A 19,937-nucleotide genomic window follows, 5' to 3' on the forward strand; every position below is an offset into this window, starting at 1 on the left:
ACATTCCTCACATTCTTTCGGCAAAGACTAGCAGGTAAGGTTCAAGTTGAACCGGTCCGCTTAAATAAACAGAAAAACAAACAAGCGAACACACTGAGGTTCACTCAAGGATCACAATAAATACCAGTTTTACCTGTTCTCTCATAACTTGTCATTCCAGCAGGGAAATTTTTGATCGCCCTTATAAAGTTATCCAAGGTGGTTACGTTTTCTTTTGGGCTTCAGACAGGTTTTGCTTCAACACGCACTCAAATTCACGTCTTAGAAGTTGGAATTAGCAGTCCTGTTCTTGTATAGTACCAGAAGTATCTATCGTTCAAATGGAGAGTTGGTTAGTTATAACTGTTATCTTGATAGCTGCCTTTGCGGCTTGCAACGGTCACAAACAAAAACACCAAGATGATGAAAACCATTCTCGAAGATCCTTTCTTTTTAAGGATGGAAAGGTAGGTTACACATATGATGAGAAAAACGCTTAAAAGAAGGATTTTCCATGTGATTTACGAAACACATAACGTTGTACAAGATCGCAGAAATTGAAAAAGACATCGTTTGGCACAGTTTCAAGTCATTATAAATAACAAAAGGTAGCTAGTTTGATGATCTTGTTAAAAAAGTTTAATAGATCTAGTAAATTTATATATATTAACTGTATGATACATTTAGAAACCACTCCATTTTAAGATTTTTATTAGCACATCAAATATGTCGTAAAACGAATGGTTTTCTACTCATTCTTTTCCATAAGTTCCTTTTCTCTTGTCAAAGTTTTATTCACGTTATTTCACACGTTTTAAGCAAAAAATGTCTTCAATCTTTTTTACTTTGTTTCAATCTTCAAACTGTAAAATGAATGGCAGTTGCTGGTGGAAAAAAAATTAACGAAATTGTCCGTTAATTTTTTAAAGAAAGGAATTCAGTTGTTGATTGGACGCATGACTGCGGTTAACACTCGTGTCAGCTGACCCATTGACAGATCTACCTGTAGGGTCATCGTGTATTACTGCACATTCCTCTTCGCCAACCTTAAACATAAACAATATGACTCAGGGTATATATTACTACTGGACGTCAGTTTTATTCTTGCTACATTCGGGTATTTTTCTTTGCGCCTTTCTTCTTGGTATATTTGAAATTATAAATGGTGTCTTAAAGCATATTTCGTATGACTCTACCGTGCCGTGCGCATATTTTCGTTGGGGTTGACGCGTTTGGTTATTTTTAATAGATGAGGATGGTGATCTCGTGAGCTTTGATTGACTCAACGGAAATTGATTCTTGTGACCGTGCCGTGTAAAGTTGCTGTTTTACCGTCATACAAAACCTATAGCTATTATAAGTCTGTTAGGATACTGTTTATACTTATTTCAAAGTTAGTCACCTAAAAAGCTACAAAGGTGAGACCGGCAAGGATTATCGGTAAATGGCCGCCGTGTCTTTTGTTATTTAATTCTCTTGGGAATGGTTGAAAACCCTCAATTGATGGACTTGAGATCTTTTTTCCAGTTCCAGTTTCCGTTCCTTTGAGTATCCTCAACCTGCAGCTTGTATCAAAAGCTTTACTTGCTGAATATGACATGTTTCCCGTGAACCTCAGCGGTCTCATTTTTGCAAATTTTTGGTGACTAACTTCATTGAAATGATTCAAGAGACCGTGGTCTCTTATTGCTGAATATGACATGTTACCCGTGAACCTCAGCGGTCTCATTTTTGCACATTTTTGGTGACTAACTTCATTGAAATGATTTAAGAGACCGTGGTCTCTTATTGCTGAATATGACATGTTACCCGTGAACCTCAGCAGTTTCATCTTTGTACACTTTTGCTGACTAACCTTTTTTAAATGAGTATAAAACGCTAGCTATCTTTATCAAGAAACCAAAACGAAGATTAAATCAAATAAGACACATTATGCATGCATTGCAAAAATATTTCGAAAAACAAAAACTCACCAGTTATACTATCTTCTGTTAGCCTATGTACTGCTTGGGTGCGCCTGGACCACCAGGACCCCCCGGTCCCCCCGGACCGAGTGGAGGACAGGGAGTTCCCGGTCGTGATGGAAGAGACGGACGCGACTGTCCTCCGTGTAACTGCGGATCACCTCAACCGACTGTAATTCCAACGACAAGTGAGCCTTGTGAAAAGTGTAGCGGCGTGGATCCTACAAAACCTCACGAACCTCACCATACATGTAATCATCATCCTCATCATACCTATCCTCCTACTACGTAAGTATGGCATTTTGTTATTGGTTGTCACGGGGGATACTAGCTCCTTTACAGTCAAACTAAGTAAACCATGAACACCTAAAATATATCTGGAATGTTAAACATAGTGTTCTGACCAATCGCATGCGAGAATGAGTTCATTTCTAATCAACTGTCTCAAGTGATTGGTCAGGACACGATGTTTAACATTCCAGACATATTTTAGGTGTTCAGAGTTGCTAATAGTGCAGTACTGTAAATCAGTCCGCGCAGATTCTACAGTGGCCATGTCAAGCTTTACTTATGCTGCGCTTTCAACGCTCTGCCTAAAATAAAATATATTTATTTTCTGTTACATTTTTTGCGCAAACGTTTCCTGCCATCTCGCAACTAATGCTTTGGTATAGTCGTTAAAAACGTAATTTGCTACTCGTGACACCAGGAAAGTATATGAAAGTTGCCTCACACGTAATGATTCGTTAGTCTAAGCAGTGTAATGTTGTTTGCAACAAAAAATATAAACATTTTGACATAGGCAATAGTTGATCTTTTGCGCTGCATTACTTTAATTCTTTGCTATTTTTCAGCAATAAGAATCTTTATGAAACAAAAAGGCTGAGCGCGCATTCAAGTTTAACGAACCACAATAGTATATTATTTTGCAATAGTTTAAAATATGGACCTCGTATATCTTGGTAGCCCATCGCATTTCTCCAATTTGGACAAGTGCGACAACTTCAGAGACATTCTGTCAGTGCATAGAACTCAAACAGTTAAGTGCGCACAGCTTGCGTAATTTCATGTATATGCTAATACATATGATAGATTGCAATAATGAAGAATTAGGACATTTTGGAGATATTGCGCAAAAGTGAGAGATAAGTGTGCGGAACTTGCGCTATTTCAATGTATGTACTAATATAATAATAAGTTGCAATAATGGAGATTTAACAGGTAATTTTACGCCGATGCCATTTTAACAGATGCTTAATACCCCATATCTAATAGATAAATTTTAAAACTGATCAATAAAAATTGACTCCAAGAGAAGAGGTCTTAAGTTTTTTTTTTCTTGCTATTTTTTTCAGGCCGTGAAACGGGTAGAAGGCATCTGAAGACGATAGCAAGAAGAATAGGCTTGAATAATTGAAATCTGCGCAAAGCATAATTCATTATTTATACCTGAGGGATTGGAGGAAAATGGACGGACTTGGGATGTTTGGGCATTCCTTTTAATGGGATCTTGGACTTTTTTCAAGCAAATGGGAGAAAGTTTTTCTAAGATTTATGTGTTAGGAGCTAACCCATTTCTCGCGTATCCATTCTATTAATAATTGATGACGGATAGCCCAAAAATAATAATAAAAGCCTTAACAGCTAACAGACGAATTGTACCGAATGTCGGAAAAGCTTGCGCAGTTAAGTAAACATAAATAAAATTATAACAATGGCATGAGAGGATATATGTTTTCGTTCTTACACTATTGTGTACATGAAATTAAACGCTACAGTGAAGAATATATAAGTCAGTACATGTAAAAAATGTTTTCATTGATTTTTGAATAATCGGATAGATAATGATGATGGCAAAAATGTAAAACTATATCTGATATTTATTGGAGTTGAATTTTAATAAAACCGAAGACAGCGAATGTTATAATATATCTATTATTGATGCGCGCACACCTCATTATTACTCTATGATAGGACAAAAATTACACGCGGTGCATAAAAAAGCTAGTAACTGCATGTAATGGCTTTTCACTGCTGCCATTCAAATGTGTTAGGTCGATTCTGAAATACTAGTACTCGTAATATCAGTTTCATTTTAAAAATCTTATGAGACATCTAGAGACCTATCATACGTATTGGTTTTGTTTGGAAATAATGTGAAAAAGAACCAAAATGAGGAAAATGCTTTTACTTTCCTTATAAAGTACCGCCTCTTTTAAACCTTTATTATAATTGTAATCTATCTGTATATTTCTTTACTCAATAATCTATTTTCCATACATCCAAAAGTTAGAGGATCATTTATTTGTTTAACGGTTACGCGTGAGACGACACATGAATATGGAAACAACTCAAACAAATGATCTAATATTCTGAAGAGAGTGACACATGGCCTTAAAGAGGTCTATATAAATCTCATCGCACGGTGGCCATGTGATTCTCATGAGAATAAAAACCCTTGTTACTCTTGTATGAATTTATTCTCAAGCACTTCAATGCGAGGCCACGCGTGGTGGAATCTATTGTTCAAGCCAACATGGCTGCCGCGTGAAAAAAGCCAATTGTCAAACACACAGGGGAAACCTGGTGTTAGAGACAATGGCAATGGATAATATATTTGATTATTTTAGATGAATATTTTCAGCCAGTAATACCTTGATACAGTACTTGCTATTCGTATTGTCATGACACGATATTGCCATCTCTATTCCAGCGCACCGTGCAGTGGGTTAGGATCCAGGAGTCATCCAGCTACTTCTTGTGATGCTCTTATGAAGGCAGACCCTTCTGCAAAAACCGGTACTTACTGGCTGGCCGCCACGCCACCCTACAAGGTAAGAAATAATAATGTTGTTGCTTTGTTGTAGTTACGCGAACAGAACATATTCTTATTAGGGAGCATGTGAAGTCATTGATGTAATCGTACTAGAAAAGATTTTGTCGCGAGGACTTCCTTCGTTAAGTCGACAAAAGTGGCGACCATGTCTTATGTCCTGGTCATTCTCATGGAAAGCGCCATCTGTAGTGCAAATATTTTTTTTCGTATTTCTATGTACAAAATACGAGCATAAAAGCATCAAAATACCATTGCCACAGAATTGCGCATGCATTAGAATTCAATAAATTTGGCGCGCGATATCTTTAGACCTATACACTCATCTCTCAAATTATTTAATATGTCCTTTTTCCTCATATCTCGAACATCACAGTTCTAGATTAATAGATTTTTTGGAACCCAATTTGAATAATCAGAAAGCAGTGAAGTGGTACAAGATGCCTAAACCTATAAAATGATCATGACTTTTAATATATACATATTTGCGCTCACTTCATATCCGATCATAAGATTTACTAGATACGGTAACGGTAAACACCATTGAAAAAATGGAAAACGTGCGCGCGTGCTGTGTGCAGTTATAAAGCACGCAGGGGTTGGCAGGACACGAGAGAAGTGTTAGGAGAAGCACGATGCGTCACTTCCCGAGTGTTCTGCCAGTCCCCAAGTGCTTTATAACTCCACACAGCACAGTAAGCAAGTTTTTTTATTTCTTTTATAAAATACGAGTTACAATAACCATTATGTTGGATAGGAATGCTGCAACTGAAAGTGCGCGCACGTGCTGTGTGTTCTCATTAAGAACGCGCTCTCAACCAATCAGAACGCGAGATTTATAACAGTTAATTTATAAAAAGATATAGTGCGCTACTTATTTTTCTCTGATTTCAGACACACTGCGAGATGCTTTCATCACACTGCTCCAGTCAAAACTCAGGAGGCTGGACCCTAGTTGCACGTGCCGCTGGCTTGTCGTCAGATTTCGCGCCAAACAGTCAACGATGGTATGACGACCTGGTGATAAACGCGAACTCAGCAGCAGACCTGAAAGATCCTTCGTCCATGAAGAATGCCGGCTGGTTCAATCTTCCTAATAATGCAATCAGAGTTTGTTTCAGTGGACCGAATAGCCACTGCGCAACGTTTACACATAACAGAGGTTTAACTTTGTCGACTTTCTTTGCGACACAGTTTGCTGTACAGACCACCGAGTCTTATACCTTTGAAAATCTGATGCTAACCTTTGGAAAACACTTGGATCTGGGACACCTTAAAACGGTATGGACTAAACTGACAAAGTGATCTAATTTTTTGTCATAATGAATTGTCATGATCGACGACGATGAACTTCGTCATCATATTGCCAGATATTGGCACCATTCAATACTACACTATCAAAGGCCCTAACACCAATATCGCCAGTACCACCATTAGCATCATCTTTTTTTTTTTACCGAAAACTTTTCATCCTTTCTTTTCCTCTTCCTCCTCCTTCTCCTTTCCTCTTCTTCTTCTCTATCTTCTTCTTTGCATCATACAGCTTCATACATTCTTTCTCGCTTTCTTTTTTAGTCCTTTCATTGTCTTCTTTTTATATAGTTTTTCTTCTTCTCCATTCCAACTTGAGCCCCAAGTAGTTTTACCCGTCCAGTACATATGTCAAAACTTTTTCTGCTATTGCTAAACGAGGGACGTTCGCATTCTTGAGTGTTTCCTCTTCCATTTACTGGGCCCGGTTGTGCAAAGCCTGGATAGCGCTATCCGACGGATAAATCTTATCCAATGAATAAATTTATTGGATAACATGCAGCATCACTTTATCCACTGGATAAGGATTTATCCGCCGAATAGCGCGCTATTCAGGATTCGTACAACCGGGCCCTGGCTTCTAATCTGGTCTTTTATTCTTCTTGCCTTATATTTTCTAGGAATGGTGCGGGCTGAACCTTGGCAACCTTTGTGACCTTGAATCCAACCCGAACCTTAACCCAGGCACACACATCGTCCGTATTGGATGCATCGGCGACACGAGTGTTCCACGAAGTCCTGCCGGATGTAATCCCGATGACTACGCGATTGGAATCGGTGTGTCTAGTTGCAACGACCCCAAGGGATGCCACAACACCCTTGGGGTTACCAAAAGTCTTCACTTCAGCTCGTATAAGAATCATTTTGGTGATTACGCGCAAACTGCTTACATATATGTCAAGTAGAGAAAGGATTGTTGAAAAACAAATGAACTCAAGACTATCGCTTTCCGAATAAAGCAATGAGACATCTGCCAATAGGTGTGGCACAATCACCTTCCTGCTTGCATTGGACGTAAAGTTTTCCCATTCCAGACCACGTGTCATTTCCTAGAGAATCATTTGTTGAACGGTCCAACATTCAACACAACTCAAACTAAGAATCTTCTTCTCAAGAGAATGACACGTGGTCTGAAATGAAAAAAACATTACGCCCAAGGTAAAGAGGTCTATTTTTAAAATATTTTTAGGCCTCAAAATTCACTGCAATGAGCCTGAAGCGAGATGACGTTTTACCCCCGACTCTATACCATAATAGTTTTTGAAATTCTTTCATATTAAAATTTTTGATTCCTTAGAGAATACAGGAACAATAGTCATAATTAAAATACAAAAGCAATGTGAAAAGGATTATGGTCTAGAGACGGGGGTAAAACGTCATCTCGCTTCAGGCTTATTTATAAATTTGTATGCTTCGAGGGTGATAATCTAAAACTATTCTATAAATTATTATGATAAACCTAGTTTTCAAATCATCGTATTTTAATATTTACTTGATATAAAACTGTATGTATGTATGTTTATGTCTGACAACTAAGAAAGAATAATAGGTTCAATACTTGTGGTATAGACTTAGAAGTCAAGCCCCCTTTTCCTCTGTATATAGATTTGCAATTTACGAGTATATTGATTATATATTACAATGCTAATAATAAAATTTATATTAATTAGGTGAGAAAGAATCATTTTGTTTGATAAATGAATCTACTAGCTAATTGTTCCACTCCGTCCCCTAGCAGAGTTACATACCTTATTACTTTATTACTTCATCACAAACCCTCTCAGGACTCAGTGTAAGGGATCTATAGTCAGAATGCAGGTTAATTGCTGAGGACATTACTGCAATAGGTTTGCAATTCTCAGGAGATTGAAATTCTATTGTTTTGTCCCCCAGAACAAACCCTCTCAGGACTCAGTGTAAGGGATCTATAGTCAGAATGCAGGTCAATTTTTGAGGACATTACAATAGGTGTGCAATTCTCAGGAGATTGAAATTCTATTGTTTTGTCCCCCAGAACAAACCCTCTCAGGACTCAGTGTAAGGGATCTATAGTCAGAATGCAGGTTAATTGCTGAGGACATTACAATAGGTTTGCAATTCTCAGGAGATTGAAATTCTATTGTTTTGTTCCCCAGAACAAACCCTCTCAGGACTCAGTGTAAGGGATCTATAGTCAGAATGCAGGTTAATTGCTGAGGACATTACAATAGGTTTGCAATTCTCAGGAGATTGAAATTCTATTGTTTTGTCCCCCAGAACAAACCCTCCCAGGACTCAGTGCAAGGGAAATATTTACCGAGCCTTTGAGCAGCAAGGTGAATATTTACCATATGCACTGAGCCCTGAGTAAATATTGTTTTAGTTACTTTTAGACTTGAATATCAGAGAACAGACAAAATTCAGGACAAAAAAACCTTTTAGTATTGCTTCCATTTTGTCAAACTTTGGAAAAACTTCATAATCATGTGCCACTTAAGCAGTGAATATCATATAATCACTAGGGGCTCGACTATTCACGGTGTGTGAAACTCTATAGTCAAGTTTAAAATTATACGAAGTATGTACATGTATACTTATGTAATAAGCTATTTATCAGGGCCGTTACTAGGGGGGAGCACAGGGTGCACGTGCACCCCCCCATAAAAGCTGAAGGTCCGCTCATCCATCCCCTTTTTTTTTGGTTCTGCTTTCTTTTGGTTTTTTTTTTTTTGGTTCTGCTGCTTTCTTTCCTTTTTTTTCCCGATTTTATTCTATGTGCACCCTCCCTGTAAAAGTTCTGGTTACGGCCCTGTTTATATAGGCTGTACAAGATATATTCAAGTGCTTCTCAGTACCAAGCCTGGAACCATAGTTAATTGAGGGGAATGGTTAGGAAACCCTTTTGTTATAGGTCTTTGTTCACTTTTTTCAAGCGTGACCCTGCACTATCCTTTGTTTTACCATTGTTTTACCATTGTTGGCAATGGCCGAGTGATCAGACCAAAATCTTTGTTTTTGCTGCTACTTCAAAATACTTAAAGATTTATAAGATATATTTGAATACTCCTTATGACAATCCCATAGGCAAAGTTTATGTTTGCTTACTTTGCAATTTTGGATGAGCATAAATCAAACATTGTGCATGGTCAAGATCAGTTCAAGATCAAAAGCGAACAAAGACCTGATAACAATAAGTTTCCTAACCATTCCCCTCTATTAACTATGCTGGAACCAAGCATTGTAAGTTGTGACCAAGTAGGTTTTGGTGAATGTCAATCAAAAGGTTTCCATGACATATTTCGATAGGCACTTGCCCTTGAAAATATGCTTCCTGACAATGTCATGAAAACACTTTGATTGACATCCTCCAAAACCTCATAATGAATTGCATAATTCCATTCACACTTTGGAAAATCACTGGCTCAAACTTGTCCTTACTTAGTGTCCTCTTCAGATGCCCTTTAAGGCCTTGTTACATGTTGAAACTTTTAGGTGAAAATCATGTGCAATGGCATTGAGAGACAAGCTTAAGAAGAAACTGCATTGTGTCACCCTTTGTCACAGCTTTGTGAAACTTGCATCGCATGAAAGTTTCGCAAAAAGTAGAACTGCTTCATGCTTATGTGTGTCGCAAACTAGTTTCAGGATGAAATTGTGCCATGTAACTCTCATCTTGAAACTTCCTTCGTCATGCCTCAGTGAACAATCCAATCAGAGCCCAACATTCCCAGTGAGTAGACAACACAACATGGTGTATGATAATAGTTCATGAAAATATTGCACCATCAAACACCCACTTGAAACTTTTCTCACAATGCTGCAGCACATAAATTTAAGCTAAAAGTTTCAATGCATTACAGGGCCTTTACATGAAGGTTGGGTGACTGTGATTCCCAGGTTTTTCTAGCTTTTAAGCATCAAGTGCAACCCAAACTCCATCTATTTCAAAAAACATCATCACTTGGAGATCAGAAATCGGAAATCTGAGACTGTACTGAACCATGAGCTGTGATTTTAAAAATAAAGGAAAGTAGTGATGATTGTTTTGTCTTTTCAATTAGCGATTTGCAACAAGTTAATATCTAAATATGTTACAGTACCACACTTTTAGCGATGACCTATACTAGGGAATATTTGTCTGAGATTTCAGATTTCAGATCTACAACTGACAACCTATTTTGAAATAATGGTAGGTGTTACTCCAAGCTGTAGTACTAATAATTCAGTAATCTATTCCTTAACTACATAGATTTACAACAACCACTTTTCCATTGTCTTACAGTTGGATCTGGAGTTTCACCAACACTGATGTTACCACTTGATGATAAATCCTTCTCCTTCTCCAATCTTGTTTCCTTGTTTTCATTTAATAATTCCTTTGCCATTGAGTCTAACAGTCCATCTATCCCTTCTCCAGTTTTAGCAGAAATTTGAAATACATTGGAACAGTTGTGGGAATCAGAAAACATTTGCATACTTTCTAGGCTGACCCTGCAATCTAAGTCAATTTTGTTGGCAACAACAAACTTAAAGGCATCTGGGCAGAATTCGTTAGCATCGCGTGTCCAGTGCGTAAGATATTGCAGTGAACCTGGTTCGTCAATACCAAACATCAAAATACAGGCATGCGCACCTCGGTAGTAGTTCTTTGTTACTGTTCGGAATCGTTCAACTCCAGCAGTGTCCCATACACTGAGCTATCATTGTGCAAAGATAAAAATGTCAAGTTAATGTAAGGAACGTAAGACCTTATTAGAATACATTTCAGACCATGTGTCATTCTCTTGAGTATCATTTCTTTGTTTATAATGGCTGGGTATGGGAAAACAAATCAATATAAATGCCACTCAAAAAATGAATATTATTCTCAACAAAATGACACGTAGATTGAAATAAAGGCAGATACTACCACTACCAGAATCCCTTGCACACTTTCTTGCAAAGAAATACAAATTTTAATAAGAAATTTATGAAGTTATGAAATCCATATAGCTCCCTGAACCCATCAATTAGTCTAAATGGTCCCTTGTTACTACATCTATTCATTTATGCCAAGGCTCTATTGAATAATTTAAATTGGTGCTTGATAGTTGAAGTACAAGATCATGATTCTGGTACTGCATAAGTTACATAAGAAGCGACAAGCAGCCATAAATAAAACAAGCTTACTGAAGTTTGTGATTGTCAAACAAAACGAAACAGAAAATTGAGTACACATAAACTGTACACATATATCTTAAATACTCTCTTAAATCTTAAGCTTAGATAATAAAGCTTGAAAAAACTGTTGTCAAACATTATAATTTACATGTTTCATTAGACAAAGTACTCTCATGGGAATCTATTCTTACTCAGCTCATTCTTACTAAATAAATTTAATTTTAGTCGTAAAAAACATTAGATCGAATAAATAAATTAGGATTCTTTTACACTAAAATTTTAAAATAAATTCAATGAGCTTATTTATACTTACCGTGACTTGTTTGTCGTTCACCTTAAGGAATTTCGAGCAACTGTCAACGCCTATTGTATTCCTCCCGTTTGAAATGAAAGTATTTTCTTTTATTCTGTAAAATAAAGAGGTTTTTCCTACACCTGCTTCGCCAAGAAGAACGACTTTGAACATCGGTCCTCGTTCGTCTATCAAGGCCGCCATTTTGCTTCTTGTTTCAAAGGTCGAACTACCCACTCTCCCCTCCCTGACCAAACTATTGTAAATCTACTAAAGTATCTCGTGACAGATAAGTATGACGTCAATTGCAATAAAAAATTTAAAATAACAGAAAATAACATAAATAAACGAATGAAAGAAGACAGTAAGAAAACTAAAATATCAGCCCGATAGTATTTATAGTAAATTTTTTGGGGTAGTAATGAAGAAATAGTAGACTGGCGGATAAGTGATGATGATGATGCGGATGATGGTGATGATCACGATCATAGCCAATGAATAGGAAATATAGCGTAGTGTACACAATTGCAATCAATAACATATTGACGATTTCTCTCGAAGCCGGAACGAGCTTGCGCGTGTAGCACTAGTACGTATTCATCTGGAATGAGCCCCATTGCTTGCGTTGCCACACCCATCAAATCCCAGACCCGTGGCCAATAGATGATGCAGATGACAAAAATGAAAAGAAAACATCCTGTATATTCCAAAAGGAGGAAAACCTTCTCTCGTGATACAGGTCTGTGCAGCTATAAACGAGCAAAGCCAATCTTGACAAGCATAGCGATCTGGACTTCGCCCTATCGACCCATTATTATTTCCCCCAGGCCCTTGGGAAGATACCACCATTTCAGATCTGATCTCTCGACTGTCAAACAATGACGACTCCAAACAGTACTGCTGTTCCCTTGTATAAAGTCGTGCTGGTAGGAGACATAGGAGTAGGAAAAACATCCGTTTATACCAGATACCAAAAGGATTTCTTCGATCCGATCAGAACCCCAACATTCGGGGTTGATAATTTTATAGAAGAGCTATACGTGGACGAGAAACGATGCAGGGTAAGATAAAAAAATATATAATTCGTTGCTGTTTTGGAGCTCAATTTGTTTCAGTTTATACATGGTATTGTGTACAGTAAAGATCCTTTGTTTCCTAGCTTTTCAGGGTTAAATGCATGACTATAGATCGACATTTTGATCTTAAAATAAGCACATAATTGACGATTTGTTGTGTCATTGGTTGCATGAAAATATCACTGATCAACAGAGCTGAAGAAAGCGTCCATTTGTAGATATTTATATGTGAAGTCGTTTTAATTCTCTATTGTAACTCAAACCAGCTTTTTTAAAAAAAATTGCGGTTTATTTTGTCTGTAAGACGATGCTTCATGAAAACCCTATAGTGCTCAGCTGATCTCAGTATGAAATTCTGAGAAATTTACATTGTTCAAAATGAAACCAAAACAAAATATTATAAGTTTGTGTTGTTGTTCTCATAGGAAATAAACGGAAGTAGATCAAATAGGCCGCAGTTTTGATTTACTTACTTATCATTTCCTTGCAATATTTAAATATGTTACAATTTATTTAACTCTTTTATCTTTATTTGAAGTCTGATAAAGTGAAATTTACATTGTTCAAAATGAAACCAAAACAAAATATTATAAGCTTGTGTTATTGTTCTTTTAGGAAATTAAGTAGATTGAAGTCTGATAATTGCTTTTTTCTATATCGATCCTTTCCCAGATGACTTACTGTACTATTTATTAAGAACCTTGTTAGTTTAGATTATTCAGTTTCTATGTATATATTTATAACTTTTGTTATAAAATTTTTTATTAGTTGATAACAGCTTCAATATTGATAATAATAGTTATAATAAAGTATTAAGACATCTTTGATGACCCAGTAGTTTACATAATGGCCTTCCTAATTAATAATTCTAATTAATGATTATTGGCAACATTATTTTGAAATTGTTGACATTTTTGTTTGTAGTTAAACATTTGGGATACAGCTGGACTAGAGAGAACTGGTTCCCTTACTTCCCACTACTATCACTCAGCACAAGCAGTTGCCTTACTTTATGCAGTAGATGAATTAAACTCCTTGAATATCATCTTACACTGGATTGAAGATGCTGAACGTTATGCTCCATATGCAGCGAAATTTCTTGTAGCAAATAAAATTGACTTAGATAAGGATGACTGGGAGGTGGAAGAAATGAAGGCACAGCTATTTATGGAGAGTAATAACATAATTATGAAGTACAATGTTTCAGCAAAAACTGGAGAAGGCATCAAAGAGATGTTTGAGGACATTTCTCGGTATTTAATGCAACAGAAAGTAGCACCAACGATGCCTCATGGTGACCCATTTCATCTCTCTCATGAAGATTCATCACTTGATTTACGAAAGCAAAAGCAATTTAGCCTGTGCAGCTGTTAGTAATAATAATAATAATAATTTTATTCTTAAGTATAGAGTGTAGTTTCAAAAAATGTCCATACTTTTAAGAACTGGCCAATGCCATTTGCTTGAGCTAGCACTCAGGAGCGAGTCCAGAGGCATATCAAGTGCAGGCAACTGTCCCTCAAAAAGATTGACTTAGAAATTAAAATCTTTCTTTTATCCTATTTTATTGGGCTACCTGGATTTGGCAAGACTTTTTACACCTTCACCTCTCCAATTCTGGTACTTTTGTTGTACCACCAAGTGATTGTTGCAGAATCCAACCTTCAGGATTATCAGCAATGAATATCCTAGCTAAATCACCTCAAGGATTCCACCCTCCAAAGTATGAGCATTTTCTGGAACTTAATAATTTATAATTTACTTGGCACTTAATTTGTTGATGTTGATGTATCGACCAAACTTAGGCTGCGTAGCGGTACATTTTGGTGGGATTGGGGCTGGGGAAGAGGGGCCCTTGTCTCCTTCTCCACAGGCCCTGGCCACCTTTCTCCCTCCCCCTTTCCCCTAATTTGGGCTGCTACTCAGGCTAACCTAAGCAGGAGATTGAAATAAAAGAAAAAACCCCAAGACTTAAGGTTAGTTAAGCATTTAGTAGCAAGCACTGCAGGGCAGGGGGGGAGGGGCTAGGTGCTTTGGTCTCCACAATTTTTGCTTATTTTTAATAGTTTTTTCAGGTCAATTTTTAGTCATATGCATACTGTATCACACTTTTGATTTCCTATTTTAAGACCAGATGGGTGCCATTTTCTAGGTTATTATTGTTTTCTTTTCCAACATAGAAAAAAGTAAGAAAGAGGTAAGAAATCGAAAGAATTCTGGATAAATGTTGACAATGGGTGAATGTTTGACTCAATCTAAAGAGGGGACTAATGTGTATGTTATGGTTTTGGATGGAAGTGGGGAATGGGGAAAGAAGTGCGGAAGCTTGATTTCGGATCTAGCTTATCGACATGAGCAACAGGAAATAGTTTTGCATTATATAAGAAATATATAATGCACAAGCAGTACCCTTTTGCTGATTTAACGCAAGGTTATTACACTTTTTATAAATATCATATTTCAGCATGTTTAGAGTGCAATAATATACCTGTGAAATAGTTAGGATGAAATAGGAGATAGTTAGAGCTTAATTAGACAAGACATAGGAATTCAGTCAGGCATGACAAGGGCACAGGCGTGACAGCTCAATACGCAAATGAAAAGATATGAAAATGCGAACATGTAAAATTATACTAAGGAAAAGCATGTACGATAAAATATTGTTTCAGTTTTTGTAAGTGTTTTTAAAAATATTTAAAAATGCGCGCCCTTGAGTAGCACCTATGCACTAGTTTACCCGTCACGGCTCGCCTATTTCTTTAACTAATTAGACTTAGGCAACCAATAGCACAAAGTTAGTAATTAGTTAGCTAGCTATCTATTTCACGGGTATATTATTTGCACTCTACTGTAACTTTGACTTTATATAAACTTATGGTATGTTAAATAATATTTTACTAAGATAAATACCAGTTTGGCAAGACCATGTGCATTCAATCTAAAACAGAAAATATACTAAAATGTCATCGAATAGAGAAAATAATATTAAGAAATTTGTAAAAATATTTCAAATAAAAATATTTATCTGAACTAAGCTTTTCAACATTTGGGGGGCTGACTTTAACATCACTCGAAGAAAATTTATGAATTTATGAATTTCCTTGATAAAAAATGTATTTGACAAACCATTAGATTTTTGGAGGGAGGGGTTGGGCAAGAACCCTAAAAAAATTGGAGCACTGCTTTAAAGAGTGAAAAAAATCGTGCATAAAAAGAAAATTCCTGCACAAAATAAATTCCCCAACCCCCACCCCCCTCAAAAATCTAATTGTCCATCCCTTATCAGAACTGAACTTGGCAACATTTTAGTGGCTTCAATGTCATTCACGGAGATAATTTATTCATTCCATGTGAGTTTTGAACCAACTTTGAGCTGCAAACGAAAAAAAGCGAATACCGGTCCAATTTTGACAAAAACATTTGTAAAATACCTCAGAAAAATAGTTTAATGTGTTAGGAAGCTATTGCTTAACGAATTTTGATACAAAACACCGAATTTCAGTGGGAAAAAAAAAATTTATCTGAACTGAGTTTTGCAACATTTTAGGGGCTTCAACGTCACTCACAGAGATAATTTATTCATCTCACCTGAGTTTTGAACCAACTTTGTGGAAGCGAAAAAGAACGAAAGCAGGTTTATATATGACCAAAGCATTTGCAAAATACCTTAGAAAATTAATTTAATGTGTTAGGAAGCTATTGTTTAACGAATTTTGATACAAAACAGCGAATTTCAGTGGTAAAAAAATGTATTTATCTAAACTAAGCACTTTGCAACATTTTAGTGGCTTCAAAGTCACTCAAATTATAGAGATAATTTATTCATTCACATGAATTTTGAAGGCATTTTAGTGAGCTTCAAATCAAAAGTGCCAAAATGTGTGTATTTTTTTCTTGAAATGGTTAAAAAAATGACTAAGAAAATGAGAATTCCTTTTCGTAAAACTAGTCTCTCCTGAATTAATTGCGCAAATGTTTTGCTATGGAAAGAGATTTGTCACATAGGGAAACGTGTCATAAACACTTGCTCAATCGTTATGCCCTCACAACTTGTCGCGCGCCTAGCTAGTGTCTCCTGAAATTGCGCAAATGTTTTGCTATGGAAAGAGATCTAGATGTGTCACACAAGAAGATTCGTCCTATACGCCTTGTCAATCGTTATGCCCTCACAACTTGAGTGCCTAGTGTTCTGAACTTGCGCAAATGTTTTGCAACCTCTTACAAGGTCGTGCTCGCTTGGTGCCGCAAGGAAACGGTATGCGATTGAAAGAATTCATTGAGCCAATCACAGCCCCGTGGATCAAGATTCCGTTATATCACGGCAAAGAAAATCACAGAAACTTCTTTTGCGACCAGTGTACACGCGCATCTTCTATAGAGCTTTTAAGCTGTGACGTATTCTACGTCTTCAACAACTAGATATATGAAAAGAAAATCCTGCTATGAAGAAAAAACATAGAAAAATGACTGTAAAAGTAATAATCAATTTGCACCCGGAAGTCGTTTTTTTTTTTGGTTCGAATTACGTGACACTAGTACTTAACAGCTCGATTCTCATGCTACGAAATGACTCAAACGAAATTAATCCTTTACTATGCAACAGATCTCGTTCTGAAACACATCAAATCGAGGCTAGCAGGACAAAACCTGGCCTATTAGCATGTGACTAACGCCTTTCATTGTCTATCATGTAACAATGAAGTCTTTGGCTTCGGCCATTTTGAAATCAGAAGCCATTTTATATTTTTACTTCTCCTGTCACATTTAATTTTCTGTAACTAGTCGCCTCTGGATCGAACTGTTTTTCGTTGATATAGTTTAATACTCTTTAGTTCTTAGAACTGTTAATGAATTCTTTTTAGATCGCGCGAGCTCAAGAAAAGTAATGTACTATACTAATGGTTTGGAAAGTTTAGCAATTACTTACCAGTACTAAATAGATAGCATTCAATTTGTTCGAAGTTTGCTCAGCTTGCACGGACCTCTTTATTCTCTGATAATTTGTTGGTAATCTGGATTTCATCATGATGAATGTACGTTTAGCCTCTGCAAGTCACCTTTGACCTTATGACCTTTTCTTACAAGACACACACTATTGATGGTTGCAAGCATTCTCGAGAGACAAAGACATGTCGGCCATTTTGGTGTAATTAATAATGGATGCTAAAGAGCTAGAAATCTTTTGTTAAATAGCACTTGCATGGACGCGATGACTACAGTAATCGTATGCACATATTTCAAATTAAATCTCTCTGGTAACACAGGGGATTATAATCAGTCCCTTGAGATTTTTCCATTTCAAATATTAGAAAAAGATTGACGCTTCAAAAAACACTTCAGCGACAATATATTACACCTTTTGCTGTTCATTAACAGAAAATGTACATTCATTTGTGCCAATAGTTGTATCAATAACGTGTAATGTACTTTCATCAATACCACAAGTAACATCATTAGCGCGGATCAACTTTCAATAAAGACAATTGAATATGCGTGTACATTCATGGGCATCAATGGACAATCAATAGCGCGTTTGTACATTCATATGCGCGGATTGTATTTTCTTGTGCGCGAAATTCAACTTCAATAACACCAAATGACAAACAATTGCATTTATGGACAATCATTTACCCAAAAGTGAAAATTCATTAGTGCTATTAGCATAACCATTGACAATCTATAATGCGTTTGGACAATCATGAAGGTCAATGTTATATTCTATAGCGTGGTTCAACAAACATTTGCATGATTCGAATGAACGATAAGAGAAATAAAACAATCATTAGCGATTTTTTATTTATTTTAGCCTTCAATTTCTTCGCCATTTATATTCGTGGCAAATACGTTTGCATATAACTGAACCACTGACCACATTTAGCGATAGTGATAGTTGCCACATTTCTCTAGAACCCTTCCATTAGCAACTGCGTTCTGTAGTGACCTAGAGCAATCCCTTGTCGTCTTGCCTCAGCCCGATCGTTCGTATGTTGTTGTAAAATAAAACAATCATTAGCGATTTTTTATTTATTTTAGCCTTTAATTTCTTCGCCATTTATATTCGTGGCAAATACGTTTGCATATAACTGAACCACTGACCACATTTAGCGATAGTGATAGTTGCCACATTTCTCTAGAACCCTTCCATTAGCAACTGCGTTCTGTACACCTTTTGCTGTTCATTAACAGAAAATGTACATTCATTTGTGCCAATAGTTGTATCAATAACGTGTAATGTAATTTCATCAACACCACAAGTAACATCATTAGCGCGGATCAACTTTCAATAACGACAATTGAATATGCGTGTACATTCATAGGCATCAATGGACAATCAATAGCGCGTTTGTACATTCATATGCGCGGATTGTATTTTCTTGTGCGCGAAATTCAACTTCAATAACACCAAATGACAAACAATTGCATTTATGGACAATCATTTACCCAAAAGTGAAAATTCATTAGTGCTATTAGCATAATCATTGACAATCTATAACGCGCTTGGACAATCATGAGGGTCAACGTTATATTCAATAGCGTGGTTCGACAAACATTTGCATGATTCGAATAAACAATAAGAGAAATAAAACAATCATTAGCGTTTTTTTAAAAATCACTTTAATACATATAAAAAACTCAGGAAACTGCCTCCATAATAGCGGCTGCGTAGGAGAATAGCAATTAGCTCACTTAAAGCAGCAATTAAAGCCGACATCAGCCGTCCAGAGATCCAACAACATACGAACTATTGGGCTGAGGCAAGACGACAAGGGATTGCTCTAGGCCTCTACAGAAAGCAGTTGCTAATGGAAGGGTTCCAGAGAAATGTGGCAACCATCACTATCGCTAAATGTGATCAGTGGTTCAGATATATGCAAACGTATTTGCCACGATGTGCAAATGGCGAAGACATTGAAGGCTAAAATAGTTTTTTAAAAAATCGCTAATGATTGTTTTATTTCTTTTATTGTTCATTCGAATCATGCAAATGTTTGTCGAACCACGCTATAGAATATAACGTTGACCCTCATGATTGTCCAAGCGCGTTATAGATTGTCAATGATTATGCTAATAGCACTAATGAATTTTCACTTTTGGGTAAATGATTGTCCATAAATGCAATTGTTTGTCATTTGGTGTTATTGAAGTTGAATTTCGCGCACAAGAAAATACATTCCGCGCATATGAATGTACAAACGCGCTATTGATTGTCCATTGATGCCTATGAATGTACACGCATATTCACACTCGACGAAAAAATGGATTTGTCATGTAGGCAAACATATAGACAAATATATGGGCAAATATCATATTTGACTAATAGTAGACAATATTTGCCCAATGAC

The 19,937-nt window shown here is 36.6% G+C and overlaps 3 protein-coding genes across 3 annotated transcripts; 2 read left to right on the forward strand and 1 right to left on the reverse strand.

Moving 5' to 3' along the window:
* The first annotated feature begins 164 nt into the window (after positions 1 to 164).
* Positions 165 to 7,762, forward strand: LOC116300962 (uncharacterized). The gene is made up of 5 exons (XM_031709944.2): positions 165 to 446; positions 1,975 to 2,231; positions 4,657 to 4,777; positions 5,671 to 6,057; positions 6,708 to 7,762. The coding sequence occupies exons 1-5, from the start codon at positions 321 to 323 to the stop codon at positions 6,990 to 6,992; spliced, it is 1,176 nt and encodes a 391-aa protein (XP_031565804.1). The 5' UTR covers positions 165 to 320; the 3' UTR covers positions 6,993 to 7,762.
* A 723-nt stretch (positions 7,763 to 8,485) lies between these two features.
* On the reverse strand, positions 8,486 to 11,764 carry LOC116300963 (ras-related protein Rab-1C). The gene is made up of 2 exons (XM_031709945.2): positions 11,540 to 11,764; positions 8,486 to 10,763 (listed from the first exon to the last, which is right to left on the reverse strand). The coding sequence occupies exons 1-2, from the start codon at positions 11,720 to 11,722 to the stop codon at positions 10,308 to 10,310; spliced, it is 639 nt and encodes a 212-aa protein (XP_031565805.1). The 5' UTR covers positions 11,723 to 11,764; the 3' UTR covers positions 8,486 to 10,307.
* Positions 11,765 to 12,160: 396 nt separating this feature from the next.
* LOC116300971 (ras-related protein Rab-18-B) lies at positions 12,161 to 15,624 on the forward strand. The gene is made up of 2 exons (XM_031709952.2): positions 12,161 to 12,579; positions 13,519 to 15,624. Exons 1-2 carry the CDS (start codon positions 12,397 to 12,399, stop codon positions 13,966 to 13,968), a joined length of 633 nt encoding a protein of 210 aa, XP_031565812.2. The 5' UTR covers positions 12,161 to 12,396; the 3' UTR covers positions 13,969 to 15,624.
* Positions 15,625 to 19,937: the final 4,313 nt, after the last annotated feature.

This window comes from Actinia tenebrosa, unplaced genomic scaffold (genome assembly GCF_029948245.1).
Source record: "Actinia tenebrosa isolate PJP-AT-01 unplaced genomic scaffold, QUT_ActTen_1.0 PGA_scaffold2__45_contigs__length_23673736, whole genome shotgun sequence".
Taxonomy (NCBI): Eukaryota; Metazoa; Cnidaria; class Anthozoa; order Actiniaria; family Actiniidae; genus Actinia; species Actinia tenebrosa.

What these genes read in the sequence shown, in the direction of transcription:
- LOC116300962 (XM_031709944.2), top strand. Translation starts at nt 321, where the DNA reads ATGGAGAGTTGGTTAGTTATAACTGTTATCTTGATAGCTGCCTTTGCG. An exon ending in CATACCTATCCTCCTACTAC is followed by an intron (nt 2,232 to 4,656) that starts GTAAGTATGGCA and finishes TCTCTATTCCAG; the next exon opens with CGCACCGTGCAGTGGGTTAG. An exon ending in ATCTGGGACACCTTAAAACG is followed by an intron (nt 6,058 to 6,707) that starts GTATGGACTAAA and finishes TATATTTTCTAG; the next exon opens with GAATGGTGCGGGCTGAACCT.
- LOC116300963 (XM_031709945.2), bottom strand. Translation starts at nt 11,722, where the DNA reads ATGGCGGCCTTGATAGACGAACGAGGACCGATGTTCAAAGTCGTTCTT. An exon ending in TGAACGACAAACAAGTCACG is followed by an intron (nt 10,764 to 11,539) that starts GTAAGTATAAAT and finishes GCACAATGATAG; the next exon opens with CTCAGTGTATGGGACACTGC.
- LOC116300971 (XM_031709952.2), top strand. Translation starts at nt 12,397, where the DNA reads ATGACGACTCCAAACAGTACTGCTGTTCCCTTGTATAAAGTCGTGCTG. An exon ending in TGGACGAGAAACGATGCAGG is followed by an intron (nt 12,580 to 13,518) that starts GTAAGATAAAAA and finishes TTTTGTTTGTAG; the next exon opens with TTAAACATTTGGGATACAGC.